Source organism: Aphelocoma coerulescens, chromosome 11 (assembly GCF_041296385.1).
Source record: "Aphelocoma coerulescens isolate FSJ_1873_10779 chromosome 11, UR_Acoe_1.0, whole genome shotgun sequence".
Classification (NCBI taxonomy): Eukaryota; Metazoa; Chordata; class Aves; order Passeriformes; family Corvidae; genus Aphelocoma; species Aphelocoma coerulescens.
In genome coordinates this window covers 12,861,393-12,886,920 of record NC_091025.1, presented here as the reverse complement: position 1 = coordinate 12,886,920, position 25,528 = coordinate 12,861,393, and the positions used below count along the sequence as shown (strand labels likewise).

Below are 25,528 nucleotides of genomic sequence, written 5' to 3'. Positions count from 1 at the left end.
TGCTGCTTTACTTGGAAAGTTGAGCTAATATTAAATGAACTACTGTTGATACTGATAGTTACTTTTACTTGTTAAACTCTTGTTTTAAAGCAAATTTATAAATTGTTGTTTGGTCTATTTGAGTGTTTTTTTAAGCAAAGGGAATCTGCAGGCTGAGGAATTACTAATTCCCCACTTCAACCTCTCTGTGGTTTTAATTGTTTGGAAATTTACCTGAAGTTGTAATTACGGAATATACGAAGTGAATGCTAATAGGTGCACTTTAAGGCTTCTTAAAGATATGTATCTGTATTTTAAACGATGAGGTTGTAAACTGCATGGTTAGTCTGTATGTGCAACTGTTCCAGCAGACTAACTCTTTCTTTAGCAAGTGAGCTAAAGAAAAACCTTATGGCTGTCTTCTATAGGAGATGCTAGAATTACTGCTGTGTTTCAAGATAATTAGATATTACTGGAGTTGAACTCCTTGTCATTATGAAATAAATCAGCTTCTTCACATTGCTGCTCTTCCCACTTTGATTTTCCTGTACAAAACCTTCTTCTCCTGCTTCATTTTTGTGTTCTGTTTGCTTGTTTCAGATCAGTTGAGGCAGCAGTTTCTCTCATTTTTTTTTCACTCTTCTGTTAGCAAAATTCATCTTCCATCACCTGAGGGAAGAGAAGCAACAGACTCTCACAGCACTTGCTTACAGAGGTGGGAAGGAGGGATGATACGTAGATACTTTCCAGGGAAGAAATAGAAGGTTATTCTCACACACACAGTGATTCAGCTAGATTGTTTTTATGTACAGTGTGATTAAAAAAAAAAAAAAAAAGGCAGTGGGAAGTACGGGTATTTCTCAAAACAGTCCTTCCAGTTGGCATTTGATGTTTTTGCTGGAAGTGCTGCAAAAATAGAGAGCAAGACTCAGCGTGCATATGGCATGGATTTAAAAGCCAGTGGATTAGTTGCAGAGTTACACTTCAAATCACTCATTGATAGGACTAATTCAAGCATTTGATTTATAATTAAAGTTCAGTAGGATTTTTCCACCTCTTGAAAGACAAATTTCTGTAGGAAAAATTCTAATACATCCGAGTATATTTTAGGAAGGCAAAGCACATAATGAAATTTATAAACACACAAAAAATGCTCACTTTTACCTTGATAGGAAAAGAGTTGATTACATTATTTCTTGACTAAAGAATATGCTTGGAAATTTTAGTTGGAACTAGCTCGAATCAGTTTGAAGAAGAGAGCACTCATACTGATTGAAACAAAGGATCTATAAAATAAATACAAAACTGGAAAGATAGAGATACCAGTTTAAATAATTAAAAAGAACTGTACACATTTCTTTGTCCAATGTTTTAATGTCTCTACTACACTCTGCTGTTTCCATAAAGCAGTGCTATTTTAGTGCCTTTTATGATGCAGTTAAGCCCATAAATTAATGTAAAATACAGAACATAGGTGAAAAAAACTACATTAATTTGAGGGATTTGGGGGTAGTGGGTGTTGACTGGGAGGAAGAAATAGGCTTTCAAAAATTTGCAGAGGATAGAAAGTGTAGGTCTTGTAGTGTAAATTTAGTGGCTTTTTTTTTTCTCCACAGCTTTTGAAGAAATGTGCATAATCAGTCCACCATAATTGGTGGAAGTGAACAAACTATCTCCATGTTTTCAAACTCAGTATCAGCATGATCAGATTAACCCCAAAAGACATTAGTCCTGAAAACAAGATCAGGGTTCCTAAATCATTTACGTATTAGTGGAAATTTTGCTCTTCCTTGGTCCTAAAAGGCAATTCTGTGAATTACTCAGTAGACTACAAATATTAGTTAGAAAGGTCAAGCTGTTCTTGGGTAAATCCTGAAAGCTGCCCAGAGGTGGTTGCCAGACGTGGTTTTCTGGATGTAGCCAAGCCCGTTGAAGGAGTTCTGCTTGCATCTTTTTGCCTCTTACCATCTGGGGGCGACTCAGGGGGTGAGGGCTCCTCCTTGGGCTCCCCACAGCTCTGAGGAGTGGATGCTTTACCAGAGCTGATAAAGGTGGTGGGATTTAGCTTGGCTGACTTTGCCCTGGATGGATTAGGGTGGTTTGTGTAATCCTGTTATAACAGACCCTGTCTCTGGGAAGCCAGGCAGTGGTAACAAACACCTGGTCTATAATGGATGGGGACAGATATAAATCTAATTTTCCTAGCTGTCTGCAAAGGGAAATTCTCCATTTGCACCTTAAGGCAGTGTTTATACAGTGGATAACCTGATTTTTGGTGATGTTTAGCAATCATATGGCAGTGGAATACCTGGTTTTTTTCTGCATGTCTGTTTTTAGGTAAACTGTGAAAAGGTGGTCTGTGAAGCTGTAATTCAAATGGGTGAACTGAAGAAAAAACATGTGATATCAAAAACCCAGCTCCTTAAGCTTCCCTGGTTTTATCAGGTTGCTATTATGGACGTGTTTTGGGATGTTTGATTTTAAAGCTCCCATAAGGGCGTATGTGTCTCAAAATATGATTACTGTGTGACCTGCAATATATTGATATGGTTCAGTAACTAAGGATATAAAAATTGATGGTCAAAGTCTCTGAGGCTTTTGAAAATTGTTTCCTTTATTATGCATAATTTTATTTTCTTATGAGGATTGATGTGTCAGTCACCATGAAACTTAAGTGCCTATTAAATCACCTGCAAATGCAGTTAAGTGTTTTTTTTCAGTAACTTAAGCCAGCAAATATTAAAAGGATTTGTCTGCCCAGGTGGTAGGGAAAGGACCTCAGCAGATGCTTCATATTTACAGTTCCCTTCAGGACTCTAATGTTTGGTTTCGCTTGAGTTTGTAGGTGGGAAAATAATTTGTGATCTTTACGGTGTCTGCTGTTGTTCCTACTTTATTATTCAACACATGTAGAAATTTAGAAATTATTTTATTAAGCTTGTGGAAGATCAGTGTTAAAATTGAAGGTTAATTTAGGAAGGTGTTGAATTCCCCAATACACTTGTGAGGGGGAGAGTGAAGATTGGGCTCTCTGTGTCTTTACCTTAGTACAATTGTTGTTCAAAACTATTTCAAAACCAAGTAGGTCATGAATGGTAGGAGTTCAAACTGAAGTTATTCTCTCTCCTGTGCAATTCCTTTTGGGAATGAAGGGATGGATGCAGTTTGGATTCTTAAATATTGATGCTTTCAGTGGCTAAAATACCTCAGGTTCCTCCTTCACATTCTTCTCCAAAGACAATTATAATCCTGAAATTCTACAGTATTTCTCTTTGTTTCCTTTGATTTTTGGTTTTTTTTAAGCCCAGAGGAGACTTCAGATGGTAGGGGCAACTAAACACTGTCCTTTAGGAATTATTTATCCAAAGAAAACTCAGGTACAAAAGGCTTGTTTAGTGCTGCAGGGCTATGTTGCAAATGTCCCTTAAACTCTTAAAGTTTAAAGCATAGAGTTTGGGAAGGTGAAAGTCACCTGTGTGTTCATTGCTTACTTCAGCCCACCATCCACAGAGTTTCTAAATAATTTAGATTTTCATCATTCTGCAAACAAAACTTCCTTCAGAAAATCCTGCCAAAACCAAACTGTAGTGCACGAGCACTAGATGGTTTTTTTGAGTATAATTGATATCCACTGTTTTAAATTATCTTCAGTGACGTTGCAAATAGCCTTTTGTGTGCAAAGGAATATATATGCCTAAGGCAGAGAAGCTCTTTGGGATGGATGAGCAGAATTTTGAACAGCTGGAGTAGAAGCCATGGGTAACACCCTGATGAGAGAAATTAGAACATGCATGCCTGCGTAATTTCTCCTGTGAAATGAAGAATAAAGAAGAGCCAGAGAAGAGTGGAAGTACAGCACAATTCCAGAATGACAAAAGCAGGAATTTTTTCAATCAAAACCAATTATTCTGGTTAGTATAATATGGTGTGTTGACCCACAAAGCAGCACTTAACTGCTATCCTTTATAAAGCAAAACAGGTCAGAATGATTTTGACTTCGCTGGCTGCTCTGCTTTAGCAGGACTGGGTTTTGCTGCTCAGCTGCTCAGGACAGTGGGGGCCAAGGGAATGGTCCCACCTGGGGCAGCCATTGGTGTGGCTGTCAAGCCCTGGACACTGGTTTGATCAGGCTGGCTTCCTCCAAGCTGCCAAATTTTGTGAGGACAGTGGGCTACTCATTTATTCTGCATCAGGATCTGAGTGCAGGGAAGTGACACTTGTAGTATCTCCAGTTGTTTCATAGTGTGCCATGCCTCCCAGTGTCACTCTTGGTTCCAGTTCTGAACTTGCAGCAGGAGAGAGTTGTGCTGGTTTAGGTGTCAGGTAGCTGAAGTGTACAGTCAAGTGTATATGCTTGGCCACACTACCTGTGTGCTCTGCATATCAAACAGAAATGACATTTTGTTCATACGTGATTATTTTTTAATTGATTGCCAGACGTGTAGCAAGATTCATACTCCAGAATAACAATGTCTTATGTAAAGGAGCTTGAGTTTCTTGAGTTGCACATTTAGAGCCCACAAATTGTGCTACAAAATAAAGTAAGGTGTGATCAAACTAAAAAAGTTATGTAATGCACTGTGTTCTATAGTACTTGCATCTCACAAAAGCTGCAACTTTTCACCTAAAAGACTTGAATCTCACAGTCTTGTGTTCCTCTTGGGGCTATTCAGTAATGTTACCATGGGAAATCATTTTTGTGATTACAACTTTTGCAGCCACAGTTTATTTTTAATGATGTATCACTGTCCTCAGGTGAACATGAAATTAAATTGAGTGGCTTCTCTATAATTCTGTTCTCTCTGTGAATTCTGATGGAATCAGCTTACCAGACTTGAAAAGAGGTGTGATGCAGGTAGAACTTTGTTTTAAAACCTGTTTAGAGAGAGTGTGAGAGACCTCTTTATTTTTCCTTTCCGCATGTGTTAAGATTTCCTAAAGTACAGGACAAAGACCCCTTGTTGACTCTTATTTACTGTAAAAAAAGGCAAACTAATGCTCTTATGCATTGTAGAGAATTCTCTCCATGCATCCTAAGTGTGTTTTGGGTGTTGGAATGCTTCAGTATGACTATGAAGCCAAATGAAATACCTTTCTGTAGTGAAATCAGGTTTATTACAGTGTAATTGCCTTCTATAAACAAGTCTCCTTTTAAAGACTTTTATCTGAAATAACTGATGAATGTAATGGTATTAAATAATTAAATAATAAAATACTGTTATGATGCCAAAAAGAACATCTCAGTCTCTTTGATCTTCATTTTGGCTAAATATAGAAAATTTCACTAGAGACTTTTGTAAACAGACTCCATTAATCCTAACAAATTGTTTTGAAAAACAGTGACTATAATAGATGGTGATTAAGACAGTGAGTAACCTTGAGTTTTAATTTTCAATACAGCATGAGTTAACTCCACATTAATTGGAGTCATGCCTCTAAGTCATGTTGTACTGCTCTGAAATCCACGTGTCCCTACTTCTGTTTGTCTTGGCTTTAATTAATCATTCCCTTATTTCTTGACAGCAGCCTGTTATTGGGCAGGGAAATATGGATCCAGGTGTAGTCTTGAGCCCCTATAGCTTCTGCCTGCCTTCTGCACACCGTGGCTCTGTGCAGCACAGGAGGTCCTGGCAGTGTGCAGTCTTGCAGCAGATGAAACACAGATATGTTTGTACTATTTCCAACTGGAGTGCTGATGAGAACTCTCTCTAGTAGTCTTTAAGCCTTTCTTCTATCACTGAAAAAGTTCAAATTTCATTTTTTTCTACGTGTGCAGTGTTTGCTAACATTCTGTGCATCTGTAATGTAAGTTTGTGTGTTTGCAGGTAACTTAATTTTTTATTTTGCCACAAAGCTTTCCATGACTATCTAAGAATAAGAGCGATCCTGTTCAGAGAAATGCAGACATCTGTTATTTATGTTTAGAAAAAGAAATACGTATGTTTCTGACAACACATCATTATTTTATGTGGTTCTAAAGAATGCACCAATTGATGTAATTATCTGGATTAAGAGTGTCAGTGGAGTTAATAAAGAGCCGTGCCCTGAGAACTGCAGTGTCTGTATGGCTTGGCTCTCTGTGCACTTTAGGGACCTCTTTCTTGATTGCCTTGTTCTTTCAAAGTTCCCTGATGGGACAGGGCAACAATTAACTCCCATAAAGCACTAGCCTGGGAGCAGCTGGGCCCACTAATGATGGACAGTATGGATTTGTGCTGTGCCACATGAGTTTCTCCCCAAGGATACTCCCTTGGTATCATCGCAGCGTGTCTCATGCCATTCAGTGCCCTCAGACAATATGCTGTTGCTCCTTGTGGCTCACAGTGCATGTGGGCATTCAGTCCTTGCTGAAAACACTGCTCTGGGGCAAATAATGTGCCTTGTGGATGTAACTGGCCTGCTCCAGCTAGTCCAGAGGAGGAGAGGCAGAAATGGGGCTGTGTTTCTTGATCAGTTCCCCACTGTGTACCCCCTAAAGACAGACCTGACTCCCAGGTCTTCCTGTAAGCTGGGTCACCAAATTACAGTTGAAAAATAATTTCTATTTTCAGGAGTTTAATTATTGGGGTTTTGCCCATTTTCCTTGTTGCTTCTGGTTTGAAAGCTAGATTAATGGTCAAGCGTGTGGAAACTAAATTAGTGATTCAGTACATGTGACTGGCAGTGAGGACAGAGAGAGAACTTGGTCATTGGAGTGCTCAACCTGTCCTTTATCACATACTTCTCACCTGAATCCAGTAGTTGCACTGGGAAGATAACTGTAAGAAAGTTTAAAGGCCAACACATGGAATAGCAGTGAAGAGTAGAAGAACTGGAGATGGCTGAGAAGCTGAAGGCAGAGTAGTCAGTGTGGCGTAAGGTGTAAATGGTGGTTTGGAATGTGCACATTAACTCCAGGGTGTATGCTTCCAAGGAAAAGCAAGAAAGCAGCTGTAGGAGGAGGTAAGAGATGTCCTCTGTCAGAGGAGTCTTTCTCTTAGCTTTATCTATACAGATTTGTGGTGGTGGCCGCCACAAGCTGCCAGGCTTTTGTGACTGTTCCCGTGACTTGGAGGTGGAGGGAGAGAAGCTTGTGGTGTTTGTAACGCTGCAGTATTGGGAGAACTTAACGCAGGTGGTTTGAGTTCTTTCCCTGCTCTGACTCTCTCAAACACAACTGTCAGATATTTTAATCAGTTTTGTTGACACCTGTATACAGCTTCCAGTTATTAACACTTGATTTATTTAAGTGTGTGTGCAGTAGGGAAGTATTCGATTCCCCATCTCAGCTGAGGGCTTGGTCTTAATAAATTGATCTCTTCTGGTGGTCCCTCAGAGTTTTAATGAAAGATGCAGTTATACTTGGTAACTAGAAACAATCCATTCTTAAAAGATAACTAGCTATTACTATAATGGTAATTGAAGGAAATAAATGAAATTAGTTATTCTGTGGCTGAAATTGCCTTGTTAGTCAAGTTGATGATGTTTATGATACTACTGAAGCACAGAATTTTGTAGCACTTTATGAAGACATTTTTATTTCAGCTCTCATCGTAGGCAAGCTAAACATAACTTACTGACAATGAGAAACATATAATATGGTAAATTATACATGGGTTAACTGTCTGTCAGTCACTTATTCTTCTGAGCAACTGCTGCTGCGTGTGTACTACTTATTTTCTGGGGTTATGGGGGGAGAATACATTTTTAGTTTATGTGACTTCTATAAGCAGTAAAAGAAGGAGTTTTTCTAGCTCTAGTACTGGCACAATTACTGTCAACTTTTGCAAGCGTGGTACTGAATACATACAGACTGCTGCGTGAAACTCCCTGCCTGGTGCCAAGGGGCTGACAAGGAAGTGTTGGCTAAAAACCTCCTGTTTAAATTTTTGTGAAGTGTGTACTCAGAGCTACAGCTGCGTTCATAGTTGGAGACTGAACCATTTCTGTGTTACGCTGGCATTAAAATAGAGTGTGACTTTCAATGTGAATTGAAGGCACTTGGATTTAGGTTTGCTTCCATGCTTTTAGCAAATGAAGTGCAATATTGACCTGTTGGCATAAGAAGCTAATGTGGATCTAAGTGTTACAAAGTGTTGTGAATGTGGATTTTTTTTTTTATTGCATGCTGCTCTAAAATTGCCCTTTAACAAAATTGGGAACTAGGAGCTTAAAAAGCATTTTTGGTTAGAATAGCTGCTATTTCATTTGCATGCAGAATTTTTTCTGAGTTTTTGTTCTTTCTTTTTTTTTTTTCTTTCGTAGTCTTCATGAAGAAATCATTGACTTCTATAAGTATATGTCTCCCAGACCTGAAGAAGAGAGAATGCGGATGGAAGTGGTGACCAGAATAGAAAATGTTATCAAAGAGCTCTGGCCTAATGCAGATGTGAGTAGGACGCTGTTTTATTTGTTAATATGTAAAAGCAACATTTTGTGCCTGTTTGCTTTATGAAATATTGAATATTGCATGTAATAAATGAGGGCCAGTTATCCACAAAGGTGATTAACTTAAAAGAAAAGAGAACAAAACAAACAGACCAGGTGGAAGAACCGAGGAGGGGGAGTAGCCCTCTGAACCCAGCGGCGGGAGGACCTCGCTGTGGCAGGCTTCATTCACTAGAGGAGTTCACTGTAAGAGACTCGAAGCCGCGGGAGGACCTGTGCTGCGGCGAACACCGCCTTTTATGCTCTCTTTCGGTCCTTCTGATTGGTCAGTCCGCAGGGTTGCGGCTTAGCGACTCAGCTATTGGCTTAGATTTCCCGCTTCTCAGGTGATGATTGGCTCGTCGCTAGGTCCCGCCCCCTCCCCCACGATGCGCCGAGTGATTGGTGCATGGTCCTGTTGGAGGGAGGCTGGTGATTGGTGGGTGCCGCTGTCTCTCCCAAGGCTGATGTCCTTCCATAGTCTGTATCGCCACCTCCTCCTGGCCTCGTTGTATCACCTGCAGTCTTTTTAAACGAAGGGCTTCCAACTCTGTTCAACAGAGCAGCATAACTTCATGCAACCCAAATCATAACATTCAGCTATCCTACCTAACACCCGTACAACCCGAATTAGGACACATCAAACTGCCTAAATGGGAACAACTCCTATAACATTGCAAATGCTGTTTATTTTTCCATGTTAAACATAAGAAGACTTCTGTTGAAATGAGAGAGGTGATCTTTCTTTCTCAAATAATACAGGTTAACATTTTCCATCTCACATAGGACCAAAGACAAGTTAGTCCTGCTGTAGTCAAAGAAAAGTCATAAGGTGTGGTAATGTTCAGTCTCATGAATATTTGTTTGATAAGATGAATGGGAAGGTATCACAGGCATGCATGTATTGTGTTAAAAAAAATCTTCTGAAACTCCTGTCTTTAGTAGCAGGGCTTTTAGTCCAAAGACCTGTAATCTCGAATAAGTCTGTTAAGGTGGTGTACCAGCAATGTCACATTACATAGCCCATGGTATTTTTAATGGGCAGTTAAACTAAATTGATATATTTTACAAATTAAAAAAAAACCCAGGAGTCTCTGTATAGGAAGAAACAAGCCTGTAGACCTGTGTGCTGAGCTTGTAATCTGTAATGCCTCTTTCCACTGAAGATGGGTTTTTGCTAGTACATACTCACTCATTCAAAACAAGAGTTTCTCCTATGCAGAGCTGTGGGTTTTTTATAAAGGTCAGATTAAAGAGAAGACGGGGAAGTTGAGTTTACAAGTCAATATGGTTTTATGGGCACACAGTTGGGTTTCTGGCATAACTGAATCTAGTTTAGTTTTATTCTTCTACTGATACGGTGTTCATTTCCAGAATGTAAATTTCTAGCTGTAGTCATCTATTTGTAGATACAGTAGCTGAAAATTTGGGCTTGTTAGCCAGAATAGGAAACCAGATTCAGACAGCAGAATCTCTAGTATAAGGAATGCTCTTTGATCCTGCCACGGTAAAGATAGAGTTTTGACATGAGTGACTTAAATCCACTGTTCATTTGAAATCTTAACCTGTTTTTTTGGAATGTGTTTTTAGAAATTAGCAGGATACGACAGAATGTGAATTCTCTACAAGCTCTGTGTGTGGTGTGTGGGTTTGTGTGTAAAATGTACTCACATTTTCAAAGTGGTTATTGTTATGGATGATGTATCAGTGAGCATCATATGGAAGGAGCACTCTCCACTCGGTGATTGCTGCCTTTGCACAGCTGGAGGGAGGTGGTTGAGTCATTACTCCACGTATCTGGCAATTTTCTCTTTGAGCAAACCCAGCAACCTTTCCATGGGAACTGTGTAAGAGAGCAGCATGTGTCACAGGTGTTGTACAGCTCTCCTCTACCCCAGTGAAACAGCCAGGTAGACCTTAATCAAGAGCAGGAGTTGTAGGGAACAGTGTGGGTATGAAACAGTGCATGCTGTGATACACCCTGCCAGTGCCTTGGAGGAGAGGATTTCACCAAAACTATTGATTGCTTCAGCCTAGAAATGTTGCTATTTCCTAGGCAAGTTTGTGTGCTGCAAACTTAACTAGTCTAATGGGGTGAATGGATTTATTTATTACCAGGCTATCTCTCTTTGCTGCCACTAGCACTTTGAATGGGGCACAAGAACATACTGCTTCCAGAGATACTCTATAGGACAGGCTTGATCTGTAAGTCTTTTGTATTAAGAATAACTTTTTACATGCATATCTAGAGGGGGGGGTGTGCGTATATAGGACTCTTTGCATCCTTGAGAAAACAGTCTGTCTTTAAGCTGCTGAAAGTTGTTTGTAGCCACAAGGTATTGAAGGAGGGGAAGCATATTGCAAGCCCTACCACAGGAGACAGCTGACCACTGGGCTTAGCTGTAACGTGACCGAGAGGAAGCACACACTGTGTAGTTGGAAAACTGAAGTTCACTTTTCAATTAGTGCCAGTTAAAACTGCCAGGACTGTCTTTCTCTGCTGTGCTTGAAAATGTTGGAGAGCGAGAGTGTGCCAGCTCCTTTTTCTCAAGTCAATAACTGTTCTTCAAAGCCCAACTGCATTTTGTCTGCAGTTGTTACGTTGAGGAAGAATTCTCCTTTTGTATGTCTTTCCGTTTTCTCGAGGCTAAAAGGGAACTGACTGGTGACAACAGCATTACTGCGGTGTTATTTTTCTAAAACTTGCTTTGCCAGATCAGCTCGGGAACTGAACTGCTGAACTCAACTGTGTTCAACTTGGACAGTCTCTTGTAATTTTTCAGTCCTTTGAGTTAATCACTAACTTTTTGAAAATCTGTGTTGGTTTAGCTACTTCTAAGATTCAAGTTTTGAGTACATGCTCTGAGAAGGTGGAGTGTTATCTGGTCCAATGTCCTCAGCTCTAGCTGTAGTGTAAAGTGATGAGTTAATGTTTAAGCTGTTCATTTTGAGTCGTTGATGCAGCCAAACCAGCTAAAATAAACTTGGAAGTTAAACATACACATTTAGTTAGTAGTTTCTCACTAAACACATAGGTAAAGTGTAAAAAAATATATAAATATATGAAAATCAGGTACCAACAAAAGGAAAATAAGGCTTCATGAATCTAAGTGTACAGAGAACATACATGTGGAATGTGCCTGAGCGAGTCCTTTTTTTCCCTCTCCCCTGTTCCACTTAGGAAAAGGCTGAAAAAGCAGATGGAGGGGGGTAAAACTAGGTATCCTACACTGTTACTTTATTTATAGAAGTTAGCAATTGTGTCATTTGCTCTCTTTCTCAAGGGAATGTGCTTAGAAGGAAACATTCCTAGTAAGTGAGAATAGTTCTTGGCATCAGCAAGTCTCTGACCAGAAGAAACATTTTAATTATGCTGAAACCAAACAACCCAAAGCATTTAAATGAAAACATTTTAAGACAAAGATTTTTGACCAGTTCAATATGAAAATTTGGCTAGTAAACAAATAAGTACTTACACAGTGGAATTTAGGATACATTTGTCTTATTGTCCTCAGCTTCATGTCCATGTGACCTCATAGATCTGAAAAGAGGGAATGTTCCATACTTCACACACTTCAGTTATGAAAATACTATGATTGGGAATGGAAGTAGAAAGATGAACTCTATTTAGTTTAACAAACTTCAGAAAGTTCTACTGAAAGATGTAGAAGAAAGGGAAACTAAGTTGGCTGATTTTTTTGTTCTGTTTTGATGGAGGAATTTTGGTACCAAAAATTTACCAAGCTTTTGTGGGTTTCCAAGTTCTGGTGTGCTTTGTGAGCATGTATTTGGACACATACTGTAATTAAAACTCCTTCAGGAACTTCAGAATTTAATGTGAACAAGTTCACAGAAATGTGAGATAAACAGTTACAATAACATAGAGGAGTGGGAGTCATTACTATGAAGACTAAAGTTATCTTATGAGTGCAAATGCAGATCTCTGTCCACAAACAATAAAAGCATGATTGGCAGTGTTGGCACACCACAAAAACTAATGTGCATGTCTCAAGTCATAATAGTGTCCGGTGTTTGGGATGCTTTAAATACATGCATGGCTACAGAACTTCAACAGTTTAAATTCCAAATTGATAATAAATCAAAATCCTTTAAAATTTGTGTTCTGATTTCCCCACTCTTCCTCTTCTGTCTTTCCAGTTTTTGTAAGAGAGTGGTTGAAGTGTGGGTGTGGGTTTCTTCTATAATAGTTCAGTGTTTCTCATACTCCAGATTATTGTACAAGAGCAGATGTTGTCTCATTCCTTTTGGTAAAGGTCATATATGTTGTATCAGTAAGTTTATGAATACTTTCAGGGTTGTTTATTCAGTAAAGGCTCTCTTTGCTGTTCAGCTGAACACACTTTTTTGTTTGATAATGTGAAAGCACATTTAGTTTTTTTCCTAACCCATCAGTGTTTGTTTTATTGTGCAAAAGCACTTTTCTGGTGTTTTTGGTGCCCAAGTGAATCCTGGTTTGACTGAACCCAGTTTCATAGAGGGCACTTTTATTAATCTTGGATTAAAAATATTGATAATTATTAGTAGTACATTCTTAGCTTTTTGATGCCTTTATGCTTTAGTACAGTATTGATGCTTGTGCTGTGGCACCTCTCACAGTCTTTGCCAGTTTGATAAGCTATGAACTTCCAACATTAAATTGTGTATGTACTTTTCACTGGGCAATGGGGTGAGGGGCTAAGAGGACTGAAGTGATAAAAAATAATCAAGAAGAAGCACTAAACTACTTCTTAGTCTACTAAGTATTAAGGCACTTGCAAAACATCATCCTTTCCTGTCTCCCCCTTTTACTTATCCTGAAGGGGAAAAAAAGTAAAAAGTGGGTCACTTGACATACAAATAGGTGGCAATCAAGCTGGTGTATGAGACTCATTAAAGCAGAATACTCAAGTCTGTATAAGGTGGCTCCAGGAAACACATCAGAAGAGTGGTTGAAAATTAGCCCAAATGTGTAGATATTTTTACTTTGAAGTCTCACCAACCCCCCTTTGAGACTCAACTCATGAGTCCAGCCTCCCTGTGAGGCTTGGCTAAGTAATGAGAGTGTGGTTTTGGACAGCTTACAGGGGAAACCTGATGATTTACACCTCCAGCGCTAGTAAAAATCCAGCATAATAAAGTAATTCTGTGGGATGTGAAATTTATGAAACTTTGTTGTTTGTTGCTGAAGCAGAAATAGACAGAGTAGTGCTACTTGCTTTGTAATTCAGAAAAAAAAAAGGGTCATGATAGAATTGATTTTTTTTTAAAGTATGCAAGTAATGGAAATACATGAAACTTCAAAAATGTTTAAATACTGAGAGTATACTCTGAGATGTGAAAACAAAAAGCAAATTAAACTGATACTGTTTCTCTTAAATGTTCTGTCATCATTAAGCATTTCAAAGTCTTGGGTTCTAGGTTTTTGACAAATTTAGTCATGGGATCAATTTTTACATTGCAAAGCAGTTTTTTTTAATAGAAAAGTCAAAGTTATTAATGTTTCATGAGTAAAAACAATGAGGATCAGCTCTTTTTAATACATTGAAGATGTGTATGTTTCAACAGAAGTGTTGAGTACCTGTTAGCAATACCAAAATGTACCAATGGAGGGTAGCAGTTAGCCAGCCTTTACAAGCAGCTTAATAGATTTCTTTGTCTTCTGAAGCCTGAAAATTTTCTTATTTCTTCCTATATGTTTTCTTATATATCCTTTTCTTGTGTTTCAGGTGCAGATATTTGGAAGTTTTAAAACTGGTTTATATTTGCCTACAAGGTTAGTAATTTTTCAGTGTAAATTCCACACAAGAGAAAAGTGACTTGTTGGACCTGTAACCCTGGGGTTGTTTATCTACTCTCCCAGGATCTATTACTTGTGTCAATACTTGTTATGCTAAGAAAGTGTTAAGCTATTAGTTCTCTGCAAATGTACAGAAATACAATAAATAAGACTAGTGACTGTAACGTGTCTATATAGATCTTGCATGTATCAGTAAAAGGATCTGAATTACCATGTGGTCAAAAAAAGGCAAAGGATTTGGCTTCATTAATACCAAGAGAAGATGCTGACCCTAAAAGAAAAGCTAAATTTTATCTCCACAGACAACTAAACTGAAACCTTTAACATTACACTGTAAATGTTAGTGCTGTAGAGAAAATATGACATGCAGAATTAGCTTTTTTCTTTCAGTCCTCTTTTGTGAAATCTGTACAATAGTCAACATCTACCTTTTCCAAATTTATTGCTAGTTTTCATAAAGAAGAGTCTCTACTCAGTGACACTGGTATCTTCTGTATAGAAATTGTATTTATGACAACTAAATGGAAATGGAGTGAAAGGCTTAAATGGCTGCAGGGGATGAACACATTTAAATAGCATAAATCTGAGGATAACATTTGAGATGAGTTCCATACTTTGGGAACAGGAGGACATCTAGTACTGACTGCAGGTGATGGATATCCTTGTCATTATTTCATGTTTCTTTGTAAAACAAAGAACCTGACAGATGCTTTAGTACCTGCTTTAGTTTCAGGAGTTGTAAGGAAGTCTAATTTCTCAGTTTCTATTTGTAAAGCCAGAAGTGAGGTATACAAATACTCATTGTTTTCACATTTGGCCTCATTCCTGGCCTTTTAAAATTTTATTTTAAATAGGCTTAATTAAATTTGATTTGATGCTGGTAATGCTAGAGAGATATTCCTAGCCACTTGATGGATGCTGTACTATATTTGCTTGATTGTTTTGAAACAGATGTAACAAAAATGCTTTTCTATTGCAATATGCTGCCTTTCTTGAGTATTTGTTTCAGGTGAGGTTTTGGGGGAGAAAAAATGAAGATACTTCAAATACAGTACATAAACCCACAAGAAACCTTCCTGTGGCAGTGACTTTTAAAATAGTCATCATTTGTGTGTTGGTCATTAATTCACTTCTATCAAAGCTTCCCTTCACCCTAGATTTTTCTTACCTCTCAGTAACTGTATAGTTTGTCTAGGTTTCAGGCTTTGGGATTCAGAAGGACCTGAAGTGTGTTCTTAATGCTGTTGAGATTTGCTTTGTATCCATTTACTTAAGCTGCTATTGAAGGTTTGGGCACACAGTTGTTTTGCTGCTGGATCTCTGCATCCTTTTGCAGGCAGTATTTATGCTCAAGGTGGCAACAGAGCTGCTTTTTCTCTCTCAGTCTGCATCAGAAAAATCTCTCCTGTTTTTAACTGTCAGCAGTGAGTTTAACACTAATTTAGTTTAGAAGAGAAATGTCCAGCAGCAATTCCCACTCTCCAAGCCAGTTTTGAACACAGTATTCTGAAAGCAGCCAAGTGCTGCCTGTCCTTGTCAGCCCAGTGGTCTGTGGCTGAGCTGCTGCTGCTTGGCAGGAGACAGCTCATCTAATGCACATGTAGTTTCTTTGGGATTGTTAAAGTAGTAGTGTTTGTCAACCAGCAGACCTGTAGAATCTGTTGCAGGGGGAAGTATTTTAAGCTTTTTTGTGTTTTCTGTTGTGCACTTTTCCATATTACTGAAGCATCCTGCTAGCATAACTATAGGGTTACACGCTCACCTCCTTCATGTTCCCAGCCAAGCAGGGAAATCAAAGAACTTGGGAAGCAAAGAGGAAGAAGCTCAGGACCTCACAGTAGCCCTCACTTGCTTCAGATGTGACACCAGCCACCTTTTGAGTTTGAGTTCAGGGATTGAATTAGGGTGTCAGCTCCTTGTGTAGTGAAATGAATATGTGTGTGCATAGGGAGGAAGTGTAATGGGATGGAGACACCTCTTCAAGGAGCTGAGTTAATGAGTGAACTTAATTAGGTGGCTTGATCTTACTTAATAGCTTGTTGCTTCCTGAAGTCAAAGTTGCCATGTTTTCTTCTCCCTTTCCTTGCTCCCTGTTCTTGACACTACAGGACAGAAGCTTACCCTGTGCCCTCTTGTGCTCTGATCATCCAGAAAACCAACTTAGAGATGCAAAGAGGCGGGAAATTACCCCAGAATATTCTGGGGGTTCTTTAAAAGGGGAGTGAAGAAGGTTTCTGCCAGACCTATTAATAGGTTGAACTGATTTGCTGTGGAATTGGCAAACACCAGACTTGGAACAAAGGAGGAGACAGGGTCATGCATCTGGGAGTAGAGGACGGGAAACAGGACTTTTCCTTTTGGTGTCAGGCTGTTAAATTGACATTCCTGATTAATACAGCCCAAAGGTGGTGATTCACAACAAGTTAATTTCTTGCTCTGAATCACTCCAGAGAAGCTGATCCCTCTCTGCTCACAGTGTGGCCTGAGGAGACTAATCTTAGGCTTTGCAGCCTAATTGATTTGTGTTTATCTGTCCTCTCCCCTAGATAACCTGAAATGTTCTGTATTTCCCCAAGTGTAAGAGTTCATGTCCAACCATTTCCTTGGAAAAATCAGAGTAAACTATTTGGTTAAGCTATGTTCTGTCAGCTTTATTCTAGTTATGTATAGATGTCAGTTGTTTGTATTTTAAGTGTATTGGTCTTTAAATTTGAATAAATCTATATTTTTTTCTATTTCAGTGATATTGATTTAGTTGTGTTTGGAAAATGGGAGACATTACCTCTTTGGACCCTGGAAGAAGCTCTTAGAAAGCACAATGTAGCAGATGAAAACTCAGTAAAGGTTTTAGATAAAGCAACTGTAAGTGTGGGGGAAGAGGGTATTTCCTTGTTCAAAGCTAAATTTCTAATCAAAGAAAGATGTTGGTTAAAAGAATAAATTTTCATAAGCAGAAACTATTTTGTATATTAAATTTGAAATAGAAGAAATAGATTTTTTTTTAATTTAGTATGATTTTGATTGCTAGTGCAATAACAAAAGCATTTTTTCTACTGTGGAAATTGTCTGATATTTCATATGTTGCTTTTAAGAGAGATTGGACTAGTCAGTGTTGTGCACTGATGTGTTTAAACTAGTGAATTTCTGGACTGAGTTTTTACATAAGTAAATAATTTCTTATTTCTTTTTGCAAGTAAGCAGGTATAATCAATTTTCACATAGAAGTACTAAATACAGTCTAAATAGGTAGTGATATGTCTTGCACAGAATAGGTTAATTCCATTATAATTTCATACCTTTTGCTAATTTTAAGAGTATGTAAGAGTACTGGGGGATCTAAGTCACAGCTGTTATTAGGAGAGAGAGGTAATTTGGCAACCACTCAGAGGGAGCTATATCAGAGTGCTCTCCATATCATGTACTTCTTGATTGAAGTTTGTTTTGGTGAGGAAGTGATGACCCCAGTGACATGAGTTTTGTCATTTCTGATGTCTCCAGGACCGTTTCTGTGCTTCTCCAGTGTTTGTCTCCCTCTGGTGTCTGTGATTCCCACCAGAGCTGAGCTGCTGCACCAGCAACTCACCCAAACCAATCCAAAAAGAATCACTGGGAAGGTGAAGCATTAAGTTCTGCTCAGCAGGACACTAAATTGAAAATAATGTTTATGAGTTAGAAAAGCAAAGTTTATGTAAACAGATCAGCAAGGAGAGTGAGTCCTGATTTCACTACCTACCTCCTCTCTATAAATTCATGAAACATTTCAGTTTTACTGGTGCATATAAGTTATAAATGAAACAAAGTGTGTCTTGGAAATCTGTATTGACTTAATGTGTCTTTCTTTTGCAGGTACCTATTATTAAACTGACAGATTCCTTCACTGAAGTAAAAGTTGATATAAGCTTTAATGTACAGAACGGGGTTAAAGCAGCCCAGCTCATCAAAGATTTTATCAAGGTTAGGCAACACTATCACAGAACTACATGCTGAGTATTTGATAACTTAATTTTATTTTCTATTTTACTTTGACTGCATCCTTACTAGACGTACACTTTTATTCTGTTATTTTTTGTTGTCTAATAAGGCTGAGGCATGTCCTTAAGTTTTAGATATATTGCCTTAAAAGGCATGAACATAAGAATAAAATACGGAGCCGTTTTAATGGTACAATAGTTAAGGAAAATGCACTAATCCCTGTCTTAAGTGTTCTGCTCTTTTAACTGTAGTTCATTGAACTGTGTACTTCTGAATTTCAAGATGGGAGATAGTCTTCTCATGAAAGCCTGAAGGCATTTTTGAGTGTGAAAGAATAAAAAAAGCTTTCGTGTGTTCCCGTTGCCTGGGTTACTTGTGACCCTTTGGCCTTGGGTCAGGGGGTGAGAGGGGTCTGTGCCCTGGGGATGCAGCAGGAGCTGTGTGTGGCAGCAGGGGCAAGGCTGCAGCCCTGTGGTACCCCCAGCCCAAAGAGCAGAGCAGGTCTGGTGACAGTAGCTGGGGTCAGCTCCCAGTCTGGCCAACGCCTGGCAGACAAGTGCCCAGAGAGGATGTCGAGACTGTGGTTAGGGTCAGGATTAGGGTCAGGATTAGCACCAGTGTGGGGCAACGTGGCTCAGGCAGACAGCACAGGGAACAGCTGAGATGGGAAGCAGCTCTCAAGCAAAGTGGAGGCACTCCCAGCAAGGCTTCTCACATGGTGCTTTCCCACAGGGCTGTTTTCCCAGCAGCCTGAGCCAAGGCTGTGCAGCTGTGCCACACCACAGCTGGCCTTGAGCTTGGGCAGCTAAGGAAGAGGTGGCACAGGTGTCTGTGCTGCTGTGGAGGGTCTCCTTTGTTTGACTTGGAGAAAACTTGGTGTGTTCTTGCCAAGTGACTTCATTGGTGTTCTTGAAGCACTCTCTATAAAACACTTGCGGGGCAATCTCTTGGGTCTTATTTTGTCCCACATAACTTTCAATATCTAACTGAGGTGTCGTATTTGGTATTAGGCTTGGAAAGGCCTCTCTCTTCATCCAGGTTATTTAGGAAGTCTGAGGCAGTTGGAGCCTTAGTTAAGGGTATGCAGTTTTCTGAGAAAAATCCCATCTTTCTGTTTTGGTATATACTGATATTCAACACTTCAGCTTGTGACGGGAAGTTCTTAATAGTTCCAAAACTTCAGTTAAATATTAGGGATCTTCAGTTAAATAGGGCTCCCAATACTCACCGTAAGGCTCATGCAGAGAGGTTCTTAGCAAAATTCTTCTTTCCCTTTAATCTTTTTGTAGTCATGGACATCATGACCCACATCTCATCTGTGACACTAAGGAACTTTTTGGCTGTGTTGATAAAAGCAGTGGTATTATTGAGCCTCTTTGCCCCTCCCCTGTGGGGGGTGTACAGAGTGCAGGCATAGCCCAGCCTCCACTGCTGTCCGAAAGGTCTGTGTTCTCCACACCTCTTAGGGGAATCCATGCAGATAAACCTATTAAAGGACCAGTTACCCAAAGGTATTTCACTCATTTGAAAATGTTACCTGGGTGTAGTAATTCTGAAGGGTTTTCTTTCACTAAGGGCATCCGAAGTACTTGCATGACAGAAATCTCAGTACACTTTGAGCTGCCCCTCAGTTGGAGCAAGAAAGTTTTGTTACAGATGCCAATACCTCTGTAGTTCTTCCTTTGCTATACTTCTCACTTGTATGAGAAAAGCAAGTGTATTTATATATTCAAACCATATAGTTCCGATTTTATGAGGTAGTAACATTTTTTTGTTGTTAATATCTGCCACCAGAGTCAAACAGGTAAAATACCTGTGTTGATCACAGGCAGGGCACTTGGCTTCTCACTGTCACTAAAAATGATAGGTTAGAATTATACTTAGCTTTAAGACTGAATATAAAACAGTTATTTCAGTATGCTCTTTCAGCATCCGTTGTATGCTTACATCACAGTATTGTAACAGCTTTGTTTTTCTCTTTCAGAAATATCCTGTGTTACCATTTCTAGTTTTAGTATTGAAACAGTTCCTGTTGCAGAGGGACCTTAATGAAGTATTTACAGGCGGAATTGGTTCTTATAGTCTCTTTTTAATGGCTGTCAGTTTCCTTCAGGTAAGTTCAATGGAATCTGTCAATGCCATTGGTGCATAATGACATCACCTTAAGAAGGAATTTGATCCACCCTTAAATTTAACCATTTAAGCTATCCTGTTTATGGGTTTGCACGCCCTTTTCATTTAAAATTAGAAATGTCCCACCCATCTTCTATTCTTTCTCTGATGATAATACTTTTGGTATGAAAGGTGTTTGGAACATCTGTTGGTGTACCAGTGCCAGGCACTGATACATATGATATTGATACATATGATATGACATATGTCATTCATGGTAAAACAGCTTGAATATTGGGTAACTTACTTGGAACGAGTTCCATAAGGTTGGTGTTAGCTGCAGTTGTCCTTTATAACACTTGATCTCCAGGTCATGTATCCTGTATGTGCTTCAACGAATGCAGTGGAATCTGGATTCTCTGGATTTCTAAGCTGATACCAAGGAAACATGTTTTACAACTTTCTCTTAAATCTGATAGAACAAAATGCATGAGCTAAATCTATATTGTTGTGCTTGGGGGAGGAAAATACTGGACAAATATGAAGTAGCTGATTTCTGGCTGTATCAGCCCTGTTCTTGTTCCTGAACTAAATGTTACCTATAACTGTGTTTGCAAGTGTATGTCCATACTACTCTAAAACCTGAGCCTGGAACTGGAGCTCGGTGTTTGCTGAGTGCCTTTGCAGTTCCCTGCTGAGCACAAAAGAAATTAAGGCAACAGGCATATAGTTTAAAAGCAAAATCTCTCCCAACCCTGTTTTTTTCTTATATTGAGTAACAGCATTTCCATTTGCTCATTTAAAAAAAAAAAGTCAGGTTTTATCTCTGTTACGATTCTGAGCTGATTTTGTTCACAATCTCTCAGGCTGCTTACTTAACAGCAGAGGGGGTCCTATATATAGCTGTGCACATGGGAAGCCTGTATTTGTATTGCAGACCCAGTTTTGTGAGGTGCAAATATCTGCATGATATTTTAACCTGGCAAGAGCCCTGCCATTAGTGCTGGAAGTTCACTTATTGGATTAAAGTTAAAATGCAAAAAGATTAGTGCTTGACAGCCTTTTATTTAAGAGGTAATTATTGTATAAAAGTTGTCGCAGCATCTTAAAGATGCAAAACTGCTCAATCAAGGGAAAAAACTATGTTTAGACATATTTGCTTTATATTATTTATTACTGTATTTAGACATGTTTTCTGTGAAAAAGAGAAAGCACTTTAAACTTGAAACCTTAAAAAATGATTTTTTTTCTCTCTTCCTAATAGCTGCATCCCAGGGAAGATGCCTGTATGCCCAATGCCAACTATGGTGTTCTTTTAATAGAGTTTTTTGAATTATATGGACGTCACTTCAATTATCTGAAGACTGGAATCCGAATAAAGGATGGTGGCTCTTATGTTGCCAAGGATGAAGTGCAGAAAAGCATGTTGGATGGCTACAGACCATCAATGCTGTACATCGAGGATCCTTTACAGCCAGGTACCCTCATAAACCAAAATGGAATAACAGTACTTAAATGTGTGATAGATGATGTGCAGGATTTTTTTTTTCTTCGTTTATTGTACTTTTACCCAGAGAATTGCTGGTTTGGACTTCTGTACATGTAAATATCTATAGAGCTTTTAAGCTCTTTCAAATATTTATGCTTTATGCTAGTCCTGTCCTACAAGAGGTGATTGCAGTTAGTTGGGACTTAAGGGCAATTTTTAAAAGAGATTACTGTTTCCTGCCTGAAAGGTGATAACCACAGTTTCAACCTTACTCATTTATTTGTATTCTTATTTTAAGGTAATGATGTTGGGAGGAGTTCGTATGGTGCCATGCAAGTGAAGCAGGCTTTCGATTATGCCTATGTTGTTCTGAGCCATGCAGTTTCCCCAATAGCTAAATATTATCCTAACAACGAAACAGAAAGGTAAAGTCTCTGATTCTAAATCTCAGACGTTCATTGCTTGTATTTTTCTGTGTCTAAAAATTAATTGTGGTGATGGTTTTGTTTTTTTCCTGGTTTGTAGTATATTAGGGCGAATAATTAGAGTAACACAAGAAGTGGCCACATACAGAGACTGGATATCCAAGCAGTGGGGAATGCAAAGCAGGACAGAATCTTCATGTAATGGTGAGTTTTGACTCAGCAGGGCTGAGGGGGGAAGCTTCCTTCACAACTTGATTGTATAGATTTAGTTGTTCCTTTTGCCTCACATAAGGCAATGTGTGCATCTTAATAGCAAGTTCCTTTTTTGTTCAGTATTCTTGTCTTTTCATCCAGAAAAGTCAGATTTGTACAAGAGTAAAACAGCCCATCTTTACTGTACTGCGATAGTTATGGTCAGTAGAGAGGTCTGTAAAGAGTGCTCCCTTCCAAAAGGAGACTTAGGAAAAACTTCCAATTTCATTTACTGCATGGTCACTGTCACATTTCCTTTGTCCTTCAAATGTGGACAAGGTTTTAAAAAGAATTACTGGGCATCCTAGTTTAAATCTGAATTCTTAACTTCTGTGGTTTTATTTTTCATTTTAAAGTCGAACATACCGTATGTTTACGGAAGCAATACTTAAACCAGGATTCACTATATAAGTGGAATAATTATTTTAAACAGGAAAGTCCTGAAATATCAACTATATTTCTTGTTTTGAATAAATGGAAGCACACAAAATCTAGCCAGGGAACTTGATGACAATGCCAATGCCCTTTTGAATCACCTTTAATCCATTGCCCATCTTCTGACTTCAGCAGTCAGTTGCCACCCTCTCTTGGTGCAGGTGTATCTGCTGTCTGGAAGTTTTCAAACTAAAATTAATTTTAATACTCTGCAATTAATTTTAGAATTATGCCTATCAGAAGTGTTCTCTTGTTAGCGATTAATCAGAGAAGATGTTGCAACTACCCATTCTTTTGGCTAGGCTGAGATTTTGTTTGCTTGTTTTTAGAACCTGTGTTAGTGATTTGTCAGCTGAATGTGCTCTGTGCCATTCGTGCTGTCAGCCTGCAGGCCCTGGTGGCCCTGCTGTCCCTGGGAATGGCAGACAGCCGGTGCTCAGTTCTACGAGCTCCCATCACCTCCCTTTTAGCTGCCTACATGCAAATACAGCTGGTGGGGCAACACATGGACATTATGTAAATCTCTAACTCTTAAGTGTCTTATTTGAGATAAAACAGCAATCAAAAAAAGGAAAATAACCCTGTATGAGGAAGGTAATGGTGACAGTTACAGTGGTTGTCATGTTGATTTCGTTTAGATTTAAGTTCCAATTCTTTTTTTTTTTTTTTAAGGCAGAGCTTAGTGAGATATGAGAGTTCTTGTATCTTGAATTTTCAGTGTAGGAAATCATACAAAGCAATGAGGCTTACTTGGAGTTCTTCTGATACTAGCAGCTCCAGCAGAAGAAAAATGGGAGTTGCTGAGTATTGGGCATATAGGAACAGAATTTAAACCTATGTATTTGATTGCTGTTGAAGCATGGCATGAAACAATCTGCAGCAGCACATGGCATGAAACCATCTGCAGCAGCACATCTGAACTTTGTTACTGCCTTCTTCCATGTCTTCTGTCCCTAATTTCCATCTTGAACCATGGGCAATGCTCTGTGCATTAGTGAATTCTATCAGGAAGCCACCACCCATCTGGGAGGTGCTGGCCTGCAGTGCACACACACGGATGCACTCTCGTGTGTCTGCATGGATTTAGGGTGTGGATGTGTGCAGATGTCTGTGCATGTCCTGTGGGATGTAACATGTATTATGTATCTTAGGGGGTATATTAAAAAACCCCAAGGCAACATATTTTTGCAGTTTATGTGTGGTGATGTTTCTGTTTTGTTTTTATTAGGTAATGGAGTAACCTTGATAGTAGATACTCAGCAGCTGGACAAATGCAACAATAATCTTGCTGAAGAGAATGAAGCACTGGGAAAGCCTAGGAATAAAACTTCAGAAACACTTAGTAAACATTCTTCAAATTCTTCATCAGGTCCTTTATCATCATCATCATCCACACTGTCCAGCTCTAGTGATGTAGTAAGTACTGGAGGTTTTCTGACTTTGCTTTTTTAAATTTCTTCGGGGTTTTTCTCTTCTGATTTATATTGTCACAGAATACATTTTGGAAGCTCACAGTCCTAGTCAGTTAATTCATCCAGAATCCTAACTTGCATAAGATGTGAACTCTTATGCAATTTTGACACATGTAAGTTGCAGTGTGTTTTTGATACAATGCATGTAGAAAGTGACGGTAGTAGATACAAAGTTACACAGCCCTCTTTCCTCTGGGAAAACTGTATTTCAAAAACAAATAAGACTGGTAGTTCTAAGCCACATGCTTTAAAAAACAAACAGGCCTAAAGCCTTGAAAAAAATCTGTTTGGGAATTCTATTTAAAAAATAAAAGGCAAATCTCAAAACCAAAATCACACATCAATACATCTTTAAATCTCTTTACTTGATAAGAATTCTGGATTGAAAGAATTTTAATATCTAGTAAAGTAAACTAGTTTTCAATTTTGTCCATTGTTAGCTTTCTTTTTAAAGGAAAAACTCACTTTTAGAGAAACTCACTCTTAAGAAAAACTCACTAATCCTTTACATTTTCCTGAAGGATTCTGATGGAACACCTTGCAAAACCTCTAAACAGTTGAGTTGTCGTCAGTCTACCACAAACAGAGTGGGGTCACAAGAAGTGTCACTGGAATCCTCCCAGTCAAGTGGGAAAACACAAAATAGCCAAACAGCCAATACATCCAGCAACACGAACAAATCTCAGGTTTGTGAAATGTTTGAAACAACAACTGTGTAGATTATTTGAATATTACACATATCCCCCATGGAAGGGTAACTTGTTCTGGAAAGGGAACATTGCATTTTTCACCTCCCTTTGCCCCACTAAAAAGCTTCCAGCACTGATTGTATCTAAAGCCACCTCGTTCTCTGTTTAGCTTGTGCAGATGAATTTGTAACCGTGTCTTTCCCAGCTTTAAAATAGATGAAATTGGTCTGACTTTACTTTGGGACACCAAATTTTCCAGAGGTGTACAGCTGTGTTGCACCCATTTCCTCTTTTGAAAAAAGCATGTCAGTCCAGTTCTAATTGCAAAATTTGAGAAATTAGGTGTGCCTACACTCAGTGAAAAGCAGTTAGCAAAAATGTATGTTTAAAACTCTGACTGGCTGCTCTTTAAGCTGGTGATAACTTGTTGATCTGTCTTCCACTAAGGGAGGTGAAGATTCTTTGCTGATACATGATATTCCCCCTCATTTTCTCCTATA

General features: G+C 38.8%; 1 protein-coding gene across 1 annotated transcript in view; it reads left to right on the top strand.

The window, feature by feature from the left end:
* The window catches only part of TENT4B (terminal nucleotidyltransferase 4B), a 42,211-nt gene that overhangs the window by 12,819 nt on the left and 3,864 nt on the right, over positions 1-25,528 (top strand). Inside the window, exons 2-11 of the mRNA XM_069026723.1 lie at positions 8,224-8,347; positions 14,112-14,158; positions 16,924-17,044; positions 18,029-18,136; positions 20,139-20,267; positions 21,531-21,744; positions 22,054-22,180; positions 22,281-22,384; positions 24,096-24,283; positions 24,861-25,025. Of these exons, the coding sequence (XP_068882824.1) occupies positions 8,224-8,347; positions 14,112-14,158; positions 16,924-17,044; positions 18,029-18,136; positions 20,139-20,267; positions 21,531-21,744; positions 22,054-22,180; positions 22,281-22,384; positions 24,096-24,283; positions 24,861-25,025 (1,327 nt within the window). The remainder of the gene's footprint in view (positions 1-8,223; positions 8,348-14,111; positions 14,159-16,923; positions 17,045-18,028; positions 18,137-20,138; positions 20,268-21,530; positions 21,745-22,053; positions 22,181-22,280; positions 22,385-24,095; positions 24,284-24,860; positions 25,026-25,528) is intronic.